The following is a 23,863-nucleotide window of genomic DNA, read 5'->3' on the forward strand; positions in this document are numbered from 1 at the left end:
ATCCAATTAAATTTTAGATATAACAAATCAAAATCATAAATTTATTTTATTTTATAACTGGATATCCCTGTAGACAGTGGACCGGACCTGTATCTGGGTTTTGCCCAGTCCATAGACCATGGTCTTGTCGAAGGACTAGTCCCAAGGTATGTGCAATGTTATAAATTTATTAATTGGGGGTGACTATCATACCCATAGTTATAGCTTCTCTTATGTGTTACGAAAATCCCCCATCAAGTTTTTTAGATATTTATAAAAATGGTAATATATATCCAATTTCGTAATTCTACTTATACCAAAGCAGTTATCTATTCAACTACCATACATGAGATTACCAATTTAGTAAAACAATAATTACAAAATACATTTTCTAGCCTACATAGAAACCCTAATTATGCAACTAGTTAAATTAGTAAAATATCTTGCATCTTGGGTTTTGCCCTTTGAAGGGGGGCCTTCCCAATTTCTATTTTTTTTTTAAGCCCACACATCCTATGTGAATGTTGGGTCCATTGAGTAGTGGGCCAAACATTCTTGGATTAGTGGGTCTAGAAAGAGTGTCACGTGGTGAGTGTGATTTAGAGATCCTAAATTTCTATTGATCCACGTGTATTGAAAAAGCATCACATGTCATTGTAAACATCGGTATTTTTGTAAATTCCAAATACCTTTCAATACACGTAGACCAGTAGAAATGCGGGGTCTCCAAAAACGAACTCTCACGTAGAAGCTAGAGAAGAAAATATTTTAGTAGCGGGCTCTGATGGGTTGGGCAGTATAAGGCCCTACTCCAACCCAGATGTGACGGCTTATTGAGCCCGACCTTGCAATCTTATCTTTATTAATTTTCCGCGACAAATACACCTATGACATGAATTTTTAAACTATACGAGTAAGATTCGACAATGGTCTAAAAGGATTCGATCTTATCACTCCATCCTTTTTCATGGCTAAAATAAGAATTCCAAAAATTCTCGATATTCTAATTCAACACTTATATTTATCTCTTACATGTCAAAAAGAGGAAGTTTTATTTCACAAGAACGAAAAAACCTTATCCCAAGGATTTGGTATTGGCTAAATAAATCATGTTAACAAAGTCTTTTATAAATAAATTGTATTTGTAAAACAGTTCACTTTCATAATCTGAGCACAAATGAATCCACATCATCAATCCACATTGACAGTTACAGATTAAGTCTATCTCACTCACATTTATGATCTTATTTGAATGAAGATGTGTTTGGGACAGTTGTGGACCACTACTTCATGAATGTGAGTGAGATAGACTTTATCTGTAACTGTCAATGTTGATTGATGATGTGGATTCATTTGTGCTCAGATTATGAGAGTGAACTGTCTTACAGTATTACCACCATGTTTTAAAATAAATAAACCAGAGACTATATAAGGTGCTATAGGATGTCAATATGACATGGACAATGGCTCCCATGTAGGATTGTTTGTGGGCCGTGCTTTCACCCGTTTTGGATCGACTTTGGATAGTTTAACTATACCCATTCAATCATGGTGTCGGGCCAAGCTGGGCCTGAATACATGATTGGATTGGGCTTGGACATTGTTTTATATGAATCGGTTTGACCATTAAATGGGTTGGGTTAGTACGGGAATTTTGAGGGTCGATTAGGACCAGTCTATTTAAGGCCTGGTCCATTCGTAGCCCATGCTTAGGGCACGGGCATCCTCTTTGAGGTTAAAGGTTAAAAGTGGAAAATAATAAAATTGTAGGGATATTATTAAAAAATCATTGGATTAAAATGTTTAAAGAAGAAATAAAAAAATTGGACAATTATTATTAAGAAATATGAAAAAGGGAAAAAAGTAAATTTGGAGGGCTAATATTGAAAAAGAGTATTGATCCACTCAGGTGTCTCATTCCTAACCAAGTTCAAGTGGCACCCCATATGGATATCTGGTTCATCCCTTGGTGAATCTACACACAAAAAATCAGTTTGATTGGTGATGTGCATCCATTGATAATAGAATTGTCTTAAGAATGATATCTAATCATTGGATTTTAATTCTTTTTCTAGAGATTAGATTTAGTGGATACAAGTTATCAAAAGATTATGATTTTCGGTACCTAGGTTCACCAAGGGATGGACTACATATCCATATGATCAATAAGTCCCCAACAATGTCATGTGGTATAAAATGTGGTGCTACCTAAACTTGGTTAGGAATCTTCCTCATCTCTATGCTCCCATGTGCACCGCCTCTCGAAAGGCATTAGAGTGAGTTAGCAGCCCGGACTTCCTTTCCTCTCTCGGCCACTGAAATTACATAAATAAAGAAAAGAGAGAGAGGGTCAATCTTTACTCATTTAAAAAAAAGGAAGTTGTGTGTTTCTCACTTTTTTGTCTTAATATTTATACTTGCAAAATTATAGTTGCTATATTTTTGCATGATATAAAAAGAGTGGGACCTACCATTATGTTTTATTATATAAATTATAGGGATTGAAATAGTAAAAGAAGAAAGATAATAAAGTTATAAGGGTATTATTGAAAAAAATGAGTAGAAGAGAAAATATGGTAAAGTTAGAGTATGGTTTTAAAATTCATTTTGACGTCTCGTCTCGTCCATGAATGAGTTCATGTCATCTCGAACAAATTTTCCGATTTATTCTCGTCAATTCATTCAACAATGACACAATGGACTGCTTTTGAGAATGATATCATGTTTGAGACGACTTGTCAATCTGTCTCGTTGGTGAACGATATCATGACAAATCAGATTAGTCGTCTCGTCCCAAATGAGATTTAAAATCATGAATTAGATGGATATTCTTGAAAGAAAAGAGAGAGAGAGAGAGAGAAGAAGAAATAAAATAAAATCTAAGGAAATGAAGAAGAAAGACAATAAAGTGAGATAATGTAGACTAGGGGTGCAACTTGGTTTGATTTAAAGGAAAATTAAAATCGAATCGATCAAGGTTGGTTCCACTATATGAGAACTAGAACCGAACCGATTTGGCCTAGAATCAAACAACCCAAACCGACCTTAATTCGATTTGGTTCGGTTCAATCTCATGGGTTGCCAAAAAAAAAAAGTTTTTTCACACAAATTTATCAATAAAATTATGGAAACACATGAGTTATGGCAAATTAAAAACCCATATCAAATAAAGATTATATTAATTAAAAAAAAATTGGATTTTCAGAAATCATCCAAAAAATTAATTTTTTTCCAAAACTACAAAACCCATCCCAAAACAAAATGGGTTTCCATTAATCTCTTTTACAACCAAATAAGTTTATAAAAATGAATCTAATTTGGGATATTCGAGAGATTGGGTTCACTTACAGGGGAGATTGGAAGTTTGTATGATCGGTTGGTTTCATTTTGGTCCTTAACAAAATCGCTAGAGTTGAGAGGCAGCCCGCAGTCGTGCCTCAGTTGCAAGAAAGTGAGAGAGAGAGAGATTGAATAATAAGAACATCTTCGTTACAAAATGCCCCAACCCACGATGCAATCGACAAATCCTAATCGTTGATTTCTTTGGAACTCAAATCATTACCACTATCACCTCCACTTCCATCCGTCAACAGAAGATGGATCAACACCACCATGTAGATAAACCGCTCTCCCAACCACCACCTCGTTGTCAGTGTCAGCGTCCAACGACGTTCAACCAGAACTAGTGATCCTGTCGACTTTGCAACTTTGCGTTGACCGCACGCCTTGCAAGTTGAGAGAGAGAGAGAGAGAGAGAGAAAGAGAGAGAGAGACCCTGACCGTCAGAGTTGAGAGGCAACCGTAACTCGCAGCTCGCACCCGCAACTTAGCTGCAAGAGACGACAGAGAGGGAATAGACGGAAAGATAAAGAACGAAAAACAATTTTAGGATTTTAAAAATGAAACATAAAATTATATTTTATTTAAAAATCTTTGTTGGTTTCATTTTTGATTTGGTTTGATTTTCTATCAAGTCTGAACTGAGAATCGAACCGAATTTATCGGTTCTTTATTTTTTAAAGCTGAAATCGAACCAAATCGATCCAAAATACATGGTTTGGTTTGGTTCTCGGTTTGAACTGAATTAACTTGCACCTCTAATGTAGACCCCACTCAACTGTAGTTTGAGTGTCATGTTTATACCCCCACGGCCTATGATTTAAAGTGGGACTCACCGTTATATAAAAGTGTTACACGTGGAAAGAAAAAAAAAATCTGCCTTAACAGGTAACAGGTTTTGCAGCGACGGCCCAGAAAACTCTTTTTTTTCACTTGATGAGTCCTACAGAAATTCAGGTTTTAGCTTGCACCCCGCCTTTCGAATTCTAATTTCGTTCTTCTCTGCAAAATCGGTTATCCGCATGTTTTCTCATCCTTCAACATTTTCGATTTCTAGGGTTGTTGAGATCTGAAATTCTTCAATGGGAGTCGTGATCGAGAGCGTAATTTGGGAACCCAATTCCCAATTATACCTCTTCATCTTCTTCTCATGTTTCTTCTCAATTTTCTTTCTCCCTTATTTCTCAAAGAACTCTAACAGAACCTCAGCTGTCTTCGATCTCGGCACGATCTCGACATCGAATCAAACTTCATTTCTTCGATTCCAGAGGAGTTTTCTACTAATCTACTCTCTGGCTTCAGGTCAGATTTTCTGCATTTTATTTGATCTTCTTTGAAATCTTTGGTTTGAGTTTTAGATGATTCTTTATAATCCTTTTTGTTTGTTGTTCATCAATATCAATTTGCCATTTTAATTGATTTTATGTACTTCTTCGTATTTGAGAATGGTTGGATTTAGAGTTTGGATCACTTTTTGATCTTCACATTTTCGTTTTTTTATTATTGATTATTCATGTTTTTACAGTAATTGAAGGTCTTGAATCGGTGTTCGGGGAGTTCGGAGATGCTTATTATGGTTTTACTAGGGATCAAATGTTGTTGTCTCTCTGTGTTGGATCTGCAGCTTCTCTTCTCATCGGTACTTTCTTGGGCATACTTTCTGATCTGATGTAAGTTTTATTTTTTTTATTTTTTTTTTATTTTAATATTCACTTCTAGCATACTGTTTTTGAGTGGCAATCAAAGAATTGAGTGAGTGTTTCTAGAAGAAAAACTTTATATGATATTTGGTATATTTAGATGCTTGTGCAGTTTTTTTAATCATAGTGACAAAATTCTCTGATTTTTTTTTTTTTTTTTTTTTGAAGTTTTGACTAATTCAAGATTCTTTCAATGGGTGATTTAATCCCAACTTATTCACAAAGCTTTGAAAAACTTATTTTTTATAGTATATTTTATACGAAGTTTTGTAATTAAAAAAAATAAAAATGAAATATACGTTTTTATATTATACATAAGTAATCTTATATATATATGTAGGGTCGGGTTCAACAGCCCAATTCCTAGCCGAAGTCCTAGACAAAGTTTTGTCTATTATGTGCTAAAAGTTTTGGAATGAGCTAAACTTCTAACCCTACGAAAAATGGTTACAAACTAATGGTTAAATATTGACGGTTCACGATTCTTCAACTTGTAAATTAGGGCTAGAAATTTGAGAATGGGCTGATTTTTTGTGAGGATGGTCTCCTCACCATATGTATCATCCTCACAAAAAATCAGCCAATTCCGAAACTTTTAGCTCATATAGGACAAAACACTTTAGCTAGGACTTTGGCAAAAGAATGCTACCCATATGTTCAGTTGCCAAAGTCCTGGCCAAAGTTTTGTCCTATATGGGCTAAAAGTTTCGGAATTGGCTGATTTTTTGTGAGGATGATACATATGGTGAGGAGATCATTGTCACGAAAAAAAAATCAGCCCATTCCGAACTTCTAACCCCATCAAAAGTGGTTTCAAATTAACCGTAAAAATTGACGGTCCACTATTCTTCAACTTATAAACTGGGGTTAGAAGTTTCTGAATGGGCTAATTTTTCCCCATCGAATTTTTCCGAATTTTCCCAAATTCTGACTTGTCACAATGCTTTTAATTAATGTTTCTTAAATCACCTCTAAAAATTATGTGAGTTCCTGCTACCAAGAATTCTTGTAATGGAATAAGAGTTTTTTGCAAGAGTTGTGATTTTTTAACGCCCTCAGACACGGCCCCTGACGTGGCATGGGCTAGAACCATAGATTTTTTCCTCGGAATACACAACTGTACATCCCTATAAATATGTGCAATTGTGTATTCCGAGGAAAATAATCTATGGTTCTAACACGTGCCACGTCAGGGGGTGTGTGTCAGATGGGGGGCATCAGAAAATCATTATTCTTTCTGCAATTCACTTTGTAAATGAAAAAAGATACCAAGTTTTGGGTGGCAACAATTATGTACCATAACTAAATTTTGCTAAATAACCATTATCAAAACTAATTTTGATGGAGAAACATTTTGTTTTATGGTCTTGAGTAAGCATTAAATTCAATTTCATACTTCTCAATGGTTGGCTAATTGCAGAGGTCAAAAGAAAGTTTGTGTGCTATTCTGCATCCTCCACCTTTTTGTTGGTATCTTGAAGACATTGACCATGCATTCAAGTGTTTGGATAACAAATATCTGTCTGGCTCTTGCATCTTCTGTATTCTCGTTCAGTTTCGAGACATGGATGGTAAAAGAACATGAGAAGGTTTGTGTTTATGTTAATAAGCATTGTTGTTTAGCTTTGCATAGTATAGACAGAAAATGTTCAGTGCTGGAACCTGCATTGTGTCAGTCTTGAGGTAAACTCTAGTTAGTAAAAAATAACTGATAATTAATTTGTGGAAGTTTATGAATGTTAATTGAATTATTGCAAAAAGTTCATAAATTGCAAAGATGTTAATTACTACAGCATTTTAGAAGGCATGAACTGATATTTCTGACATGATAAGTTAATCACTATGAAACAGTCATCATAATTCATCATATCACAAGAATTTGCCGTTTTTGAAATGCATGATCAATAACATCCTGTACATATTGACTCAGGGATTAAAAGACCAAGATTTTGAAATCCAGGAATACACCATTAATTACTCAAATTATGGCTCTTAGCAAATGCATGTGACAAAAGTTTCCTATGCCCTAAGAGGTAGTAGAATTCTATTTATTTATTTAAATATTTAATTAATATTTTAGAACATAATTTTTGTTAATTTAATTTCATAAAATATCACTTAATTATTAATAAGAATTGAACATATTGCATTAGTTTGTTGCTACCAAGATTAATATTTTTATCAATCAACAAATTAAAAAATTAAAAATAAAAAAAATCGAACTAATATTTAGATCAGGTGTAGCTACACAATTCATTGTTAAATTACAAAAACATAGATGTTGCATAAAAAAAAGGAGGCTTTTTTCCTTTCCTTTATTTTATTTTACTCAAAAAATTTAGCATAAAAAGCTTGTGTAAATGCATCTTATGTCCACAAATCTGATGCATTTACAGGCATGGGACCTAAATCTATAAAAATTGAAATGGAGAAAAATCAGATTTACTGAAATTTGGTGTAGAGAAGGCACTGAAGAGCTTCAAATTTCATTCATGGATGGTCCTACCGTTTTGAATGAGAAACTTGAAATGGACAGGTCAGTTCTTTAAAAATCTCCTGAACAGGTACTCAAGCACAAAGAACAAGCAAGAGTGATTTCTAAGTTCTAAAATGAGTGATTCGTTTGTTCTCTTTATGTTTGAAGCTCTCTTACTTTGTAATCCTACCTTATTTGTATATGACAAAGTTAGGGAGCTTGTTGTCCTAAATGCCAGTGTTTTTGCACTATGCAGGGATCTGTAGCTACTTTCATTTTTTTTAGTGTGTCTGGACAATGCGGGGATCCACACCACATTATTTGCATAAAATAACTGATCATGCTAATGTTGTTATGCCTATATTCTTTCTTTGCAGCAAGGCCATAGGCAGGATTTATTGAGCGAAACTTTTTGGTTAATGGGTTTCTTTGAGTCTGCATCTTTTATTGGAAGCCAAGTGCTCGCAAATTTTCTACTCGGTAGGAATGCCGAGAAAAGAATTGGTTTTCCTTCCACTGTAGTTGCATTCTTGTCATTGATGAGCATACTTTATATCACTAGAGAATGGAAAGAAAGTACACCAGCAACAGGAATCACAGACTATAAGATGTCCTTCTCCATATGCATTCTTGGTGGTAAGAATCTCATATATTTTTTTAATGTGCAAGTGATCAATGGTTGGTGATTTGTAGATGAAGGTAGCATAATCATCATTGCCTATCCCAAATATTGGAGTCAGCAACATGAATCCTATTTTACCATTCTAGTCTATTTCTCCATTCAACATGAATGCTATTTCACCATTCAACACATGGGATTGTGGTAGTGAGAGCAGATATGAACACCCTTGAATTAACAAGAGGCATGACTTTAGAATGGAATGGAGGAATAATTTTTTTCGGCCATCCCCAGATTTTTATGATAAGGTTTTGATGAATGCCGATGATCATATATTATAAGTTAGAGATATAAATTTTTTAATCAACCGCACCACCTGAAGATGTTAGAATTGAGATAGAAATTGTTCAGAAAAAAAAGAGAGGGGGGAATGTTAATTTTTTGTTGAAGATGCTAGTTATGTTATAGATAGGTTAGGAATGTTAATTTTTAGTATTTTAGTAGGATTACAAGTTGTTATGATGGAGTTATCTATATAAAGAGCTCCAAATCCGAAATTTCAAACAATCAATCAAAAATAAATTTAATTATCTTTTCTCTTTTAATTATGTTTTTAATCTTTATGCTTTATTTTCTTTCAAGCTATTGCTTGTTTATCAATGAATCTATTGATTCAAATAGATTTAGAGTGTTCCATTGAACACAACCTATCGAATCTATTGATTCACACACTTCTACTACGTCACTTAGTTAGTTTTCAAAATGTGAATGAAATATCCTAGAGATGAATTTAAGCAAGAACTAGTGAATTTGAGCCTTATTCCTGCTTATGCCTATCTTCAAAATCTAGGCTAAGGATGTGATGCATCTTTTACCTTACCGTTACGTGTTTCATGCACACTATTTAGGTGAATGGTGTTCATGATGATATAGTTGCCAGATTGGAAAGACAACATGACTTCTTTTTGTTGGCCCATTATGCGTCCATTTACTTGCCTCCTTCCAACCCAGAATGCTTGGGGTTCCATGCATTGGGAAAGCACTCTTATGTTTAAAACAAATAAATCCAAGGTACCTGTCTGGTAGATCGTATGGGTTGTCTACAAAAGACAGTTGTATTCATGTCATGCATGCAAGGGAGTGAGGTTCTACTTGGGAAATCTCTTATGTTGTTAAATTTCTCTTTCGGAGTTCATGATTATCATTTTATTTTTTGAGCAGTTTTTTAATTCTTGGCAGATAAAAGGATATGGCTTTTAGCTTGTGCTCAAGCATGCCTTCAGTTTTCCATTATAATCTTCTGGATTCTATGGGCACCAACTATGGTGGTATGTCTTTACTTGCAATTAGAAATCAATAGAATCCATAATAGCCTGTTATCTTTCATTTTTATGCATATCATGCCTTCTGTGTGAATGATTCCTTTATTCTTTGTCATATGGAAGTCACCAACTATGGTGGTATGTCTTTACTTGCAATTAGAAATCAATAAAATCCATAATATCCTGTTCTCTTTCACTTTTATGCATATCATACCTTCTCTGTAAATGATTCCTTTGTTCTATGTCATATGGAGGCAACTTTTAGAAGTAAGGAAACTGTTTGGCATCTGTGCTGTTTTGAAGTGTAGGAAATCAAGTTAGATCTTATGCTCTGCATAATCAGATAAACTATTTTGGAGGGTGAAAGCTTAGTTCATATTGATGCATTAAAAGATGTCAATGACCAATGTCGTTTTTGGAATTCAACCTTTTTTTTTCGATGGATTTTTTGGAATTCAAATTATCCAAAGCAATGATTTAAGTCTAACTTGTCTTGTTGTCATAATTTGGGCAGGAGAAGAGAATGTTCTCTTGAGTTACTAAAAATGTCAAGAGTTTGAGTTTGGGTTCGTGTTTTTAATATCTTTGACTATCAATAAATTCAGCATTTACATGTAAAGAATATTATTGAGTTGAGGATGCTAAGATGGATGAGTGGCAAAACTAGCAAAGGAAAACTTAGAATTGAGCGGTTTTGAGGCAACCTGGGCGTATCTTAGTCAATGCTTTTAAAGGTGGTGATGGTATGCACACCTTAGGGTGAGGCAAACCCAAGATGCCCTGGAGCAAAGGTGAAAGGCATACAAACATCCTGGTGAACTCCCTAGATCGAAAGGCATATGGTTCTGATGCATAAACATTAGATATTAAATAGAAAAGAAAATACAAAGTAAATAGATACATATTTGTTATTAATTCTTTTATTTTCTTCTAATTAAGCAATGTGTATATTGAACGAAATATAAAGGGAAAATCACTTATTTTACTAGTCTAATAATAGGCAAAGACAAAAGATCTCCTTTGAAAGACATTTTTACAGAATAAGGTAGATCCTCAAAGTTTGAGAAGCGAGAAGATGTTTTAGAGTCGACACCATGATTCGCTTAAGCATCCGCAACCAAATTGGCTTGTCTCCATACGTGCTGAATAATCTGTTGGCAATAAGCGAGCAACTCTCTTATTTGACATGTCCAAGAATCAAGAGGCCAAGTCGTATTACCATTTTTTATTTGTTCTTTCTTAATTATATTGAACAAAAAAGAAGAAAAGAAGAAAAAAGCTAACTATTGTTGGGCGACCAGCTGTGACGGTCAACCCTGGCTATCAAAAGGTACCTCTCCAGCGACATGTACTGCTGTTGTTTCTGTCTGGTTCACTAGGTGATTCCCCCAATAATTGGGCAAAATGCAAACTAGCTAATTATGAGCAGCATGAAAATACTGTCTGGTTCACTAGGTGGGCCAGATTCCCAATAAGATCTTAGTGGCAATCTCGCATAGTGGTCGCTAACTGATGTTGCCTTACCCCTTCATACACCACGTCTTGGTGTATGCTGATGCTTATTTTCGCTGAGTGCCCAGATACATAGGGGTTTACTTTGACATCTGCATTCACTAGTAAAGCTCCTACATGGAAATGCAGGAAAAAACATACTTTTCTGTTGAGCACAGAGGCTATCATATGATACTGCATTTAGATCAAGTGATTCTGGTTGGTGCTTATTGAATTTGGTGTTACTATTTTCCAATTCATCAGATAATACCAAAATTGTGGCCAACCTTATGTTTCTTGGGCTGACCAGCTCGTAGAGGTGGCCTAGGTGCATTGCCAATTGTTTATTGAAAGGCTCAAACTTCAGTGCAGTGTGCCTTTATGTGGTGATTATTTGAATTGGGACTGTTCTATATTGTTAAACTGAAGCTCACTGGCGTTTCTACGTCACTGTTAAGGAGGATGCATGTTAAAAAAAATTGTATTAATGTATTTTTCTCTTGAAATTACTTTTTCTCCTCTCTTTTCCTTAAATCTGTTTTTTTTTCCTTTATTTCTTCATTGCCAGAATGCCCAAAGTGATCATATTTTTAGCATTTGCATTACAAATGATTGTGTTTGGTGCATTGTTATGAATTTCTAATATTATTTGGATTCTTCTCCATCATCCAAAAACTGTTTGAAGGATAGAGGTACATGAATTTCTTCTGATTTTATTTGCAAATTTTTTCTCTGCTGCTGTGTGCGCTTTCCCATTGCATGAAAATAAAATATGGGAAGAAAAGGATTACCTGCATAGGGTTTACATTTTTTATGTTTCGCATCTGCACCTTACAACAATCCATAAACAACTATACTATCTAACATAATATATTTTGTTGTGGTTCCAGGCTGATGGACGAGAGGTTCATCTTGGGCTGATATATCCATGCTTACTGGGTGCAAGAATGCTAGGAAACACAGCAATCCCATGGTTCCTTAGTGGGCCATCACCTATTCGAACAGAGGATTGTTTAATACTTTCATTTGTTGGTGCAGGTCTAGTCTTGTCTATCGTAGCTTCTGATTATCAGGTATGGCTGCCATGAGTTATGGACAAGAAGTAAAAAAATAATCTATCTGATCTAATACTGGAGCTGGGTGTTCTCGACTTCACTCCTTGTGATTTTGATTTGCAGGAAATTGGATTTCTACTTGCACTCTTCTGCTTGTTTCATGTCTTTGTTGGCATAATTTCACCTTCACTTGCAAGATTGAGGACCATGTAAACTAAATTAGTCCTCACTTTTCCATTCTTCTAGAATTACACAATGCACAGTTCTTACTAGGAGTGGCATATTGTTCTTTCTAACGCTATCCATCCACACAGGTATGTGCCAAATGAGTTGCGTGGGGGGATGATTAGCCTCTCTCTTGCTCCTGCAAATGCTGCAGTTCTTTTTGTTCTGATCCAGGTGTGTGTGCCTTTCATCTAATGGAATGCTCAAGGATTGGAGGCAATGAAAAATTTACGCAATCAATAATTTGATTCATTTTCAAGTAGGCCTTGCTCTAGTCTGTTTAGGTGTTGGTAGCTCAACACATGTACTCTTTACCTCCTTATGCTCTTTCCTGTGCTTTGCCTGGCACAAATGGGACCCCACCCGTCTAGTATTTCTTGTATCCAACCAAATGTGTCCCATTCTTTTAGATTGTCAGAAATAATGCAACAAATGGTCTGGAAAAATTGCATGGTTAGGACCATTGTCTCTATTATACGATCATTTGTTATCTTGCTGAATATATGGTAAGGGAGGATGGTTCCTACCTGTACTTGGGTCCTGAGTGTTGATTGGTATCATGGTTCCATGTTTCATGCCATTTTGAAATGTCTCAGCCAAAACAAGATGAAACGTTGAACGTCTTGGATTAGTCTTGGAATGTTTCTCTTTTTCCTTTCTTTTTTGATGGGTAAGCTGGACTTGAACCCATGACCTCAAAGTTGTTTTGCAATGTGTCAAACCAGCTGAGCTACAGGTCTAAGCCCGATTGTCTTGGAATGTTTTGGTCAAGATCGTTCGGTTTTTTTTCTCATGACTGAAACATTGCCTTGAAACGAGGTTTTAAACCTTGTTCTTCCTGACCATAAAATTCAATCTTTGTCCACCATTGCAGCTGAACCTTGTTTCCATTTTTCCAGAAACTATTGGATGTACTAAGCTGGTCTTCTATTATTGTCACAGGGAGGCTACAATCGGAGTCTTGGAAATGCAACGATCATGGTTTTGGCTGCTTTAGGGATGTTCATAGCAGCCGGTTGCATGCACATGTTGAAACGTTGGGGGAAGCAACCTTACCAAAACTGGCATAAATTGTAAGTTAATGCCGAATTTCAGATCAAAACCCAGCTACAGGAATTGGCAAGGAATTCTGGGTTTTTCCTATTGATGGATTTATTCATCTCGACTCATGGAAAATAAAGGATGATGGGAAGAAAAGGAAAAAAAAAAAAATGGGAGTGAAAATCTCAAGATGGTATTTGTTGTTTGGGAAAGACCATTGATTGGCTCAAGAGCATCACCACATAGAAGGTGCATGAGAATGTAAAGAGGCCTGATGTAGCAGATGTTGTTGGAATGAGAATACAGAGCAGAGATCCTGTTTTTGTTGTTGTTGTGTTGGCATCCATCCATCATCAATATCTCTTGGACAAAACGGTTGAATGGAGAATGATATTTAATTTTGTAGTATAGAGAGGAAAAATGAGTGTTTTTCTTAGAAAGCAAGCGGCTTATGGGAGTAGTAGGTAAAGCGGAAAACTCTGAGAGTAACTTAACTTGGTCGCATTTGGAGAGATGTAATACTGAAGTCTGGAATTACACAATGAGTGTTTCTTTGTGCAACTTGCATCTGTCTTTGTGACTCACTAATGCTTTGACCTGTGTGGTATAACTAGTGCATGTGGGATCACACGACACAGACCGTTGGATGGTAATTCAATATTCACAATTACAAAAATCTCCATTCAATTTTTAACGTTGTTACCTGGTTCGTTTGTTTCCAATTCTGGTTCTCTCATTTGAGAATGATATGTCCATTTGGCAATCAAAAACATGTTTTTAAAATTTGGTTGTTGTAAGTGTCAAATGGCTTAGTTGGTAAAATCTTTGGGTGTGGGTTTTTTAAATTTGGTAGTCTAATGACTGTTTATATTTTTATGACGTTAACTAAATAAATAAGAATTTTTTATTTTATTTTATAAAATCTTAATCTAAATCATGAACCCTAAAAGATTGAGATGTTATCCGAGACTATTTGGTAGTCTCCATTGCCTAAATGCGGATCTTAATCCATGTTCCATGTAAACATTTATTTTTCTCTTAACACATGTTTATTGCTTTGTGTTAAGCCTCAAAAGTATAATCATTATAAGAAGGTGAAAATGTTCATTTGGTGACGAATTCAAGACGACGAAATATCATTTGAGTTCCCTGGTTGCCTTTAAAATTGGTATAAATCATTTTAAAAGAGAACTCTTATTGGTACCTGAACTTTTACTTATTACACCCCCAATTTATCAAATTATTTCACTCCTAAACAAAAGATTAAAATATACTTTTCAAACATTACAAAGGTTACTAAAACTCTAATCTCAACATTACAAAATTTATAACACTCATTTAAACAATATCAATAGTTGTTTACATTTATGATCAGGCTCGTATAAAAATCCTAAACCCAAAAAAATATAAAATCTAAGTATAAAATGAAAGAGATACTTTTGGCAACCCAACTTTTATTTATTCTCTATCATTTTCTTATTTTCTTTATTTTTATTGGAGGTGTAATAAGTAAAAGTTGGGGTGCCATAGCAGCTTTCTTTTAAAATCATGGTTTGAAAAGGAAGGGGTATCTAAATTATTTATAAAAAACATGGAGGAGTTGACTCTAAATAATTTATAATTATTAACAAAAGAAGTTTGTGGAATTCCACGAGAGTACGGAGCGAAGGCAACTTTGGGAAATGGTTGGTGCACCTCTGGCTCTGACGCCCGTGTCTGCATCAGAAAGTGGAGGAAAGAAAAACGGCTGAACGAGTCTCAGGATCAATCAAATGAAACATCGTTACATCTACATCGTCCACTCTGTCTCTGCTTCTGTTGCCTCACTCAGTCTAACATTTTCTCTCTCTAGGCTCTTCTTTTCTCTCTCTCTCTCTCTCTCTCTCTCTTCTCATCCCCACCCACGCAGAGAAGCAAGAATGAGCCGCATTTTCAGCCAAGTACAATCATTATGGTCTATTATTTAAACTGCAAAGGCGTGTTTGTTTGCACAAAATTTTGAATGTTACTATTACCACATCAATTTTTACTAATGCCACAGCAATTCCTATATAAATCATGTAAGTAATTGTGCACAGTTGGTGTGGCGTTAGTAAAAATTGATGTGGCAATAGTAGATCTCTAAAATTTTCATGTAATTCTCATTCAAATTAGATTTTTTATAATTTTTTTTTTTTTGACTTTTGAATTTTGTACTGATGTAACTTGGATTGTTATTCTACTCCAGGTCTGTCAATCAGCGACATCACCACTCCCTTTCAAATTAAAATAAAAGCAGTGCACATCACCATGTCTAGTTGTGTATCCAAAAAAAAAAAAAATCTACAATTCTTGCATATGCCACATGAGTGAGTTTTTGAGTTATTCTTTGAAAGTTGAGTTAAAAATCATTACACAAATAAAAACTAACATATTATTAGAGATTTTTAACAACATGAAATAATCAACTTTCATCATTTCTTTGAAAATCACAAAATTCTTCTTTACGGGTTTTAGGTTTTTTTTTTTTTTTTTGATATCATAAGGTATCCCCATACTCTTTGGGATGAGACTAGTCCTTACAACCGGATGTCCCTGAAAGTCAGGAGTTCACCTGAATTCAAATAGAGGGTGTAAGGTTGCGTTGTTAGTTTTTATTGTTGAGCCAACCAGTGGAGATTACATTTTTTATGGTACTAAGCTCTATTGATGATCATAATAATTTTTGGGCACAAGGCCTTCGGAAATAAATATATTAATGGATTGGGTCTAACTTGGGTTGTGTCAATTTGGGACCGATTTGATAATTATTGAATCATGTTCTTGTTGGATTGTTTCTATTTTTTTTTAATTGATTTCCTAACAGTAAATTTAATCCAATAACTATCAACTGGATCAAATCCAATTTATAAAATATAAAATAAAAGTTCATATATTTAAATAAAATTTCTCACATTTTATGGATTTGACGGGTCTATTGATAGATTATCAAATTTGATCCTTATTAGAACTCAAATTCTTGATCCAGATTTAGAGTTATCGGATTGAAATGGATTAGGTTTCAGATCTAACATGATCCATTGACAACCTATCAAAATGTGGTCCAATCATGGTTTCAAAACTCGTCCGAGACCGAGATGTATCATCCGAGTCGTCTAAGTATGAGGTATGAACAAGACGGACGCACAAGTCAATTTTTAGAACGATATTTAATACCCCACATTCAATTTTCAAAATTTTGGACAAGACGTCTCAAATATATCAGAAAATTCATCTGAGATGACTCGGTATCTGGCATGGACTAGACGAGATGTGAAACCGAGTTTTAAAATCATGGGTTCAATGCCACTTGGAAAAATGCCATGTGGCATTAAAGCAAGACAAGGAGTTAGATAACTAATTAACTCCTTGGAGAATAATATCCACTCTTACTTCTCATGTTCTCCTTTTATTCCTGTTTCTTCTATAGTTCCACACAGTAATGGTGGTTGGTTCTGACTTCTAATTCTATTATTGTTTTGGTTTAGGGTTTAAGGTTTTGGATTATTGGATTTCTAGGGTTTTACTTGCATGAGATGGGTGACAAAGCCAGAGAAGGAGAAGGAGATGGGTTTAAGAAGCAGCCAATCACCTCTCCAAAAAATCAACTTGATGAATCAAACGGTTCTCAACAACACCATCATATCAAGAGACCCAGATATGAGATGATCAACCAAGGCAAGCTTCTTCTCCTATCACCAACATCTCCTCATTTTCACCAAAAACATCAACAATGTATGTCTGTGACCAACAGCGAATCAAGCCCATCCCAACAAGCCCCAGCCCAAACACACACCACAATCCACTCATCTTCTTCTCCAACAACTTCATCACCCTCTCCTTCTCATCTTCCTTCATTTTCACACGTGTCAAGCCTTGACACGAACAAACCCAACAGAGAGCAATCTCAGCTTCGGAAGGGGAAGCATGTGAGCCCAGTTTGGAAACCCATTGAGATGCTTTGGTTGGCTAGAGCTTGGAGGGTTCAACATCAAAGAACATCATCAGGTGATGAGTTAGAGACTACTTAACTATAATAGGATGCATTGTATTAAAATGTGTTGTGAAGCATCAAATCATCTTCTCTTAGGACTATAATCGGTCTTCGTCAAACGTACGGCTGAGATGGAAGGAAAAAATCACAATGCCTCTTAGTTATCATTGATCCTTTTTTTTTTTGGAAATCCCTAAGGATATCCTCCAATCTCAGTCATCGATTGATGGAGAACCTCAAATAGCTAGTATTTTCGTTAGTTTTAACTTTTAGTTTTTAAATCAAAACGCCTCGACTCGGATCTGCAATTCTAAAAGTGTTTGAGACAACTCACCGAGTCAGATCGGAAAACTAATGCTTCAGGTATAGAAACTAAGAGAGACGTAATTAAATTTGCTGTTTTATATTACAAAGAGTTTGATACATTTACGTGAAGATTAAGAGGCTTTTATTTTTATTTTTTTTTTCAATTTTTTTTGTTTAATTGAAAAAAAAAAAAATTAAGGGTTTTCGGCTAGAGATTGATTACTAGGGAATTATAGTCATCTTTATTATTCTTTACTAATAGAATAAGAGAGATTTTTGACTTACAAAAAAGTCAATCCAGAAATTTTAACAAATCACAAAAGATCAAGGGTAATTTTGTAAATTAAAAATATATATATAATTGATTTATCTTAAATTCTATGAAATCCTGGACTAGCTTCACTTTAAAATAATATTTATTTAAATCCCAAATTTATTCTCAAACATATATATTATAGGGTAAATTACCATTCACATGAGTTGAATATGGCAAAATTCCAATTCCAACTAACGATTCGTTTTAATCCTAAAAATGTGAATAACGATATGGTAGGTTTTTCGAAGTTATTGATATTTATTTTCAAAGTGACACTCTCATTGATTATAAAAGTGAGGACCTCGCTAAAAAGTAATGAACTTGCAAGATCATCACTTTTATAATCAACGAGATTGTCACTTTGATTTATTTATTTTTAATTAATCTAGCCACCTTAGAGGTGCGATATCGTTGTTTATATTTTGGGAATTAAAATGAATAGTGAGTTGGAATCGGATTTTCTTCAAAAGTGGATCATGTTTTGAAAATTTTCTCTATATTATATGAAGTACAAACTCTATACTAATATTATTCTCTTATTTTAAAGATGCGGGCGATGGTGTTGGTGATGATAATCTGGTGATGCCTTCGTCGCGAGCGAAAACGAGAGCTCAGAAAGATTGTGAGGTGGCGGAGTTTCTAAATAGAAATGGAGTCGAAAGAGACGCGAAGACTGCTGGAACTAAGTGGGATAACATGTTGGGTGAGTTCAGGAAAGTTTATGAGTGGGAGAGAACAATTAGTGGTGGTGGTGATCATCATGAAAGAGATCAACAACAACAACAACAACAACAAGTGGGGAAGAGTTACTTTCGTCTTTCACCTTATGAGAGAAAGATTAATAGATTACCAGCTTCGTTTGATGAGGATGTTTATAATGAACTCTCTCAATTCATGGGGATTCGTGTGAGAGCATCTCATGCTCAGAGTAATAAAGGAGGAGAAATTTCAGTTGCTTGTGGTGATGATAGCAGAACCTCTCTCACTTCTCTAAAAGTTCTACCTCCTTCCCCTCCTCTACCACCTCTCAAAGAAGACAAGCTTTGTCTCTCTTCAGGTAATAAGAGTAAAATTCTTAAGTTATGTTCTCTCAGTGCTGGATCTGATAATATAACATCTCTTTTGGCGCACACCCACTAACGTGTTTGCTCACAGACCAATGGACGTTTGACATGTGGCGTGAATGACTTCAGGAATAGAGAGAAAGTTTCTCTCTTTCTTTGCCCACTTAGTTATAGTTATTTTTTAAGATTTCAAATCTTAAAAAGGATGGTGAGCCCACATTTATTATCACATTCACAATCCAACGATACAATCTTTTAGATTTTATAAAAATATTTATATTTAAAAATAAATATTATTTTTTAAACTTGATCCAATGTGTTGAAAATGAACATATACCGAACACTCAAATTTAAAAATAAATTTCAACAATGAAAAATAATTATTTTTTAAGTATATATATTTTTTAAGTTTATATAATTTTATCCTCTATAACCCCATTTCATCGGATCATGTTTTTGAATGTAGCAAACTGATCAGATTAGAAAATTTCAATTTTTTTCACCATGACTGAGAGAGAGAAAGAGGCGTGTTATAATATCAAAATTCATGTTCTATATTTGATGGATTGTAATAAGGTGTCTATAATACCATATAGTATTATATAATATTATTAGGGTCTTGTTAACGTGCACCCTAAGGGTACACGCTAAAGTGCAATAAACATACTTTGATAAAAAATAAAATTTTAATAGGCATTTTTGTTACAAAATCCAATTTCCAAAGTGTAGTTATTGCACTTTAACGTGTGCCACATTATTATATCACTATTAAATTTGCTCTCAATAAGTACATTTGAAACTCATGAGAGTTGAATCGGCTTGATTTAATTTAGGGGTGTCTAGGCTCTTAAACTCGATGGAACCAAGTCATCAAGTCAACTTGGCAAATCATCAATTCAACTTGGTTAAGGGTACTTCCAACTTAGAATTACATTTTCTTTGTTTTTAATTGGGGTGCAATAAGTAAAAATTGGGATGCCATTAGCAATTCTCTAAAACTAAAGAAAATAGGGTGAATCTCCATTTCGGGTGCTGAATATGACGAAATTCCAAGTCTGGTACATTGTTCATTTTTAATTCCCAAAACATGCATTTGTCGTTCTTATAACCTATGAACTCGTGAGTTTGTCACTTATAATATCTATGAATTCGTAGATATACTAGCAAATTCATTGATTTTAAAAGTGATGAATTCACTAGTAATACATATATGTTTTGGGAATTAAAATGAATAGTATATTGAAATTGGAATTAGGATAAAAGTTGTGCATGTTTTGGGAAAAGTTCCTACAGAAAATAAGTAAATGATTGAGAATAAGTAAAGTTGGGATGCCGATAGAAATTTTTTTTTTCTAGATTCAATTTTTTGGATTTAGGATTTTATATGAGCCTAATCATAATTGTAAACAACTATTGAAATTATTTCAATGAGTGTTATATTAATGTTTTTTAATGTTGAGATTATAGAATAATTTCTATATCTATCACTCCAAATAATATCCCATTATTTCTTTACCTTAACTATTTTGTTTCTTGAAGTAGAGTTTGTTGATAATTGTAGGGAAAGCTAAACAAGGCATGGAGGGTGGAGGGAGTTTGTTTAGTGAATTTGAGTCTTCAGCTGTTGTTGTAGTTCCATCGTCTTCGTCGTCAAGGGAACTTCGTCGAATAGGGAGGATAAGAATGACATGGGAGGAGTCTTTAAGCTTATGGTCTGAAGGAAGAGGAGGAGAGTATCACAAAGGAAGAGTTAAGGTTCAAGGCTTAAGCTTCTTGAATGCAGATGAGCTCACTTTCTTAGATGATTGCATGTCTGCTTGCACCTTAGAAGCCTTTGAAGATGGACCACTTAAAGGTTTCTCCATTGACAGCTTTGACTCTGGTCAACAAGTCAAAGTCTTCGGTCGAAGAAAGTCTTCTTCAAATGCTTCATCTTCTTCATCTCGAGGTATTCTTTTATATCTTTAGATTAATTTCTACTAAACCAATATCTTTGTGTGTGGTTTGGTTAACAGAAAGAATAGTTTTTCTAGTGATCCGTCTTGTTGAATCCTTAAGAATATTCTTTAATCTCAGCCGTTCGTTTGATGCTTCAATTCAAACAAAGTTTGAGGCTAGAAAGGTCCTACTACACTATGATCATAGATCATAAACTTCAATCTTTCATAGATCCATTAACTTCAAGGAACCCATCAACTAAGTGATCATGATCACTAACTAAGTTGTGAAATCCCAAAGATGGTCAAAAGTCAACCCTTCCATCGAAGGTCTTGACGATTAATCGATTGGCGGTTAAAACTTAAATATGATCAAGAGTCAATTCGGTCTCCCCAATCAGTCCAACAATTGAATAATTGTACATGTAACGAAGGTAATATAAAATTATATGTGTATATTTAGGGATTAATAGGTGGAATTATAATTTAATTTCGTATCATTTTATAATGTTAAACATTTTAATTTCAGCTAGGCCTTCTTAACTTGACTTGGTGGACATTGGAGTCGATCTTTCAACTTTGAAAATTATGCTATACGTATTATGGGTTGGGATCCGTTGACTCTTAAGAATGACTCATGAAAAAAACACGAACCAATCCTTTAAACACAAATCCAAATGGTTGAGATTTATAAATATCTTGACAACACAAATCTCAAAGATACATACCCGAGGATAAATCTCAACTGTTGGATTTTGCATTTAAAGGGTTGAGATTATGTGTTTTTTCATGAGTCATTCTTAGGAGTCGAGGGATCCTGACCCATATTATATACTTCTCTTTTCTACATAAAATCATACATATATACATGTGAATTGTCTTCGTTGATGTAGCAATTTCTCCATGTGATTACCAAGATCCAAGTGATTACTATGTGGGGTGTTTAAGGGTTCCATCCACAACATTACCAACCTTGTTTGAGCTCTCATGGCATCTACAACAACCACCACCCGAAGATCTTCGCTTCCCTCTTCGTAAAGATGTTTACCGAGACCTACCTCAAGGAAAGGACCTCTTTTTCACTACTTCAGCTGCACTATTAGACTGTCGAACCATCACTTACGATATTGTAAGCCCTATCGTTCGTTCAAACCCTATCAGCAGCTCAACTTCAACCTGCCGAGACTCGTTCATCGGCCTATGGGATGATTGCATCAATCGGGTCATCTCCAAATTTTGCTCTCTCGATTTGGTTATCGTTCGAAAACCATCATCATCATCAATGATATCGGAGAATGTTACGTTGCAAGATCAATGGCCGAACGTAACAGGGTTTGTTAGAAATTTATGTTTGTGGAGAGGAGAGGAAACTGATCAAGTTAGAGAAGGTTACTTAGATCCATCTTCTTCTATAGTAGAGAAGACTCTATGGACGTTCATGGACATTCCTTACATACTTGGTTACTACGCAGTAGGATACTCGGTTACATTCTGTGCATTGAGTCGATCACAAGACCGAGTCATCCGAACTGATCTCTACTCAGTAGATCTCTCAACACCAACGGAAAGATTAAAAGCTCTGATACCATGTTGGAGAATTGCAGGTCTTTTGCCTCTATTAGTGGACCGTTGCAACAAAATTTTGCATCAAAGCGACTTCGAAAGACTTGACATAGGTGGTGGTGATAGATAATATTCAAGTATTAAGATGGGATGTTAGAACTATATATGAATTGTAATAATGTGTAAAAGATGAATTGTACAATTGTTATTGTTCATCTCATAACATATTTTTAAGATTTCTATTTGTATCAATTTGATATATTAGATTAGAAAGATTGATTATCTCTCTATGTTGGCTGACTCTTTTGATTTAATATAAGCTCAGTAGGTTTATAGGAATTCTCATACAGAACTTCAATAAAGTTCACTTTTTTCTATGGTTTTAAAACCCTGTATATCCTTTTGTCTTGCCTCCATAGATACCGGGTTGATTTTTTGGTTGGTACCAAGTTGATTTGTGTAAATCAGTTTAAAATCATTTATTAATATACATTTTAAATATTTATATACATATATATTCTTGTTTTTGGGTGGATTGGTAGATTTCATAATATTTTTTTAATATAATTAACATATATTTAAATCATTTAATTTTTTAAATTTAATGGAAGAGCAACGTTGAACTCAAATCAAAAGCTAACCTAACCAGGTCTTCGTGTGTGTAATGTGCACAATAAAATTTTCTAATGGATTACTTTAAAACACAATGAACTACAGTCTCATGATACTTTTGACCTTTGCATATGTGCGAGACGTACTCTGTTTCTCAATCACAATCGAACAAGATGAAGAGTGGAAGACTTTAAAAATTCAACTCCACTTTATTTATTTAAATTTTTTTTAATGTAGGACTAAAGTTTTTAAAAATTATTTGTAAGACACAAATGCTAAAGGTAGCTAAAAGGAGGTAAAAAATTACTTTTTAAAAGATAACTGAAAAGAGGATGAATCTACCATGAGAGAAGAAGTTTAAAACTCTCATGAATTTTTTATTTTTACTTTAAGAGTATTTATGTCGTTTAATGAGAGGGTTAATAAATCCCTTGTTTTAAATAGATAGGATCCAACACTTATCTTCCTCTCTAAGTTTCCTCCCATAAGACTTTAAAAAAAAAAAACCCCCTTGAATGGAGATGGTGTTCCTTTATTTTTATGTGAGGTGCCATAAATCATAATTTCATAAATATGTGTGTATAGCTAATAGGATGAATCTCCAAATCGGGCAAAAATTTAGATTTCTGTACATTGTTCATTTTAATTCCCAAAACATGCAAGTAGTATAGTGTTCACTTTTTACGCATTTATGAGCTCGTAAGTTCATCACCTTTAAACTTATGAGTTCATAGATACGTAAAAGTGAATAATGTACCATGTGCATAAAATGAATGATTTATCAAAATTGTAATTAAAACAAAAGT

At 34.4% G+C, this 23,863-nt stretch overlaps 2 protein-coding genes across 2 annotated transcripts; both read left to right on the forward strand.

Annotated features, from left to right (window-relative positions):
- Positions 1-4,228: 4,228 nt before the first annotated feature.
- Positions 4,229-13,900, forward strand: LOC147393567 (Major facilitator superfamily protein). Its single transcript, XM_086455820.1, has 9 exons — positions 4,229-4,620; positions 4,844-4,988; positions 6,439-6,607; positions 7,872-8,130; positions 9,353-9,441; positions 11,817-11,999; positions 12,105-12,190; positions 12,296-12,380; positions 13,149-13,900. The coding sequence occupies exons 1-9, from the start codon at positions 4,401-4,403 to the stop codon at positions 13,281-13,283; spliced, it is 1,371 nt and encodes a 456-aa protein (XP_086311946.1). The 5' UTR covers positions 4,229-4,400; the 3' UTR covers positions 13,284-13,900.
- A 2,831-nt stretch (positions 13,901-16,731) lies between these two features.
- On the forward strand, positions 16,732-22,575 carry LOC147393568 (Protein kinase superfamily protein). Its single transcript, XM_086455127.1, has 4 exons — positions 16,732-17,273; positions 18,429-18,938; positions 20,507-20,893; positions 21,776-22,575. The coding sequence occupies exons 1-4, from the start codon at positions 16,802-16,804 to the stop codon at positions 22,573-22,575; spliced, it is 2,169 nt and encodes a 722-aa protein (XP_086311253.1). The 5' UTR covers positions 16,732-16,801.
- The last annotated feature ends 1,288 nt before the right edge of the window (positions 22,576-23,863 follow it).

Source organism: Akebia trifoliata, chromosome 10, assembly GCF_017979445.1.
Source record: "Akebia trifoliata isolate Shusen 1 chromosome 10, ASM1797944v1, whole genome shotgun sequence".
Taxonomy (NCBI): domain Eukaryota; kingdom Viridiplantae; phylum Streptophyta; class Magnoliopsida; order Ranunculales; family Lardizabalaceae; genus Akebia; species Akebia trifoliata.

Coding starts and splice junctions, on each gene's coding strand:
- LOC147393568 (XM_086455127.1), top strand. CDS start 16,802: ATGGGTGACAAAGCCAGAGAAGGAGAAGGAGATGGGTTTAAGAAGCAG. Junction 17,274..18,428: donor ACATCAAAGAACATCATCAG/GTGATGAGTTAG, acceptor CTTATTTTAAAG/ATGCGGGCGATGGTGTTGGT. Junction 18,939..20,506: donor CAAGCTTTGTCTCTCTTCAG/GTAATAAGAGTA, acceptor TGATAATTGTAG/GGAAAGCTAAACAAGGCATG.
- LOC147393567 (XM_086455820.1), top strand. CDS start 4,401: ATGGGAGTCGTGATCGAGAGCGTAATTTGGGAACCCAATTCCCAATTA. Junction 9,442..11,816: donor TATGGGCACCAACTATGGTG/GTATGTCTTTAC, acceptor TTGTGGTTCCAG/GCTGATGGACGAGAGGTTCA. Junction 12,381..13,148: donor TTCTTTTTGTTCTGATCCAG/GTGTGTGTGCCT, acceptor TTATTGTCACAG/GGAGGCTACAATCGGAGTCT.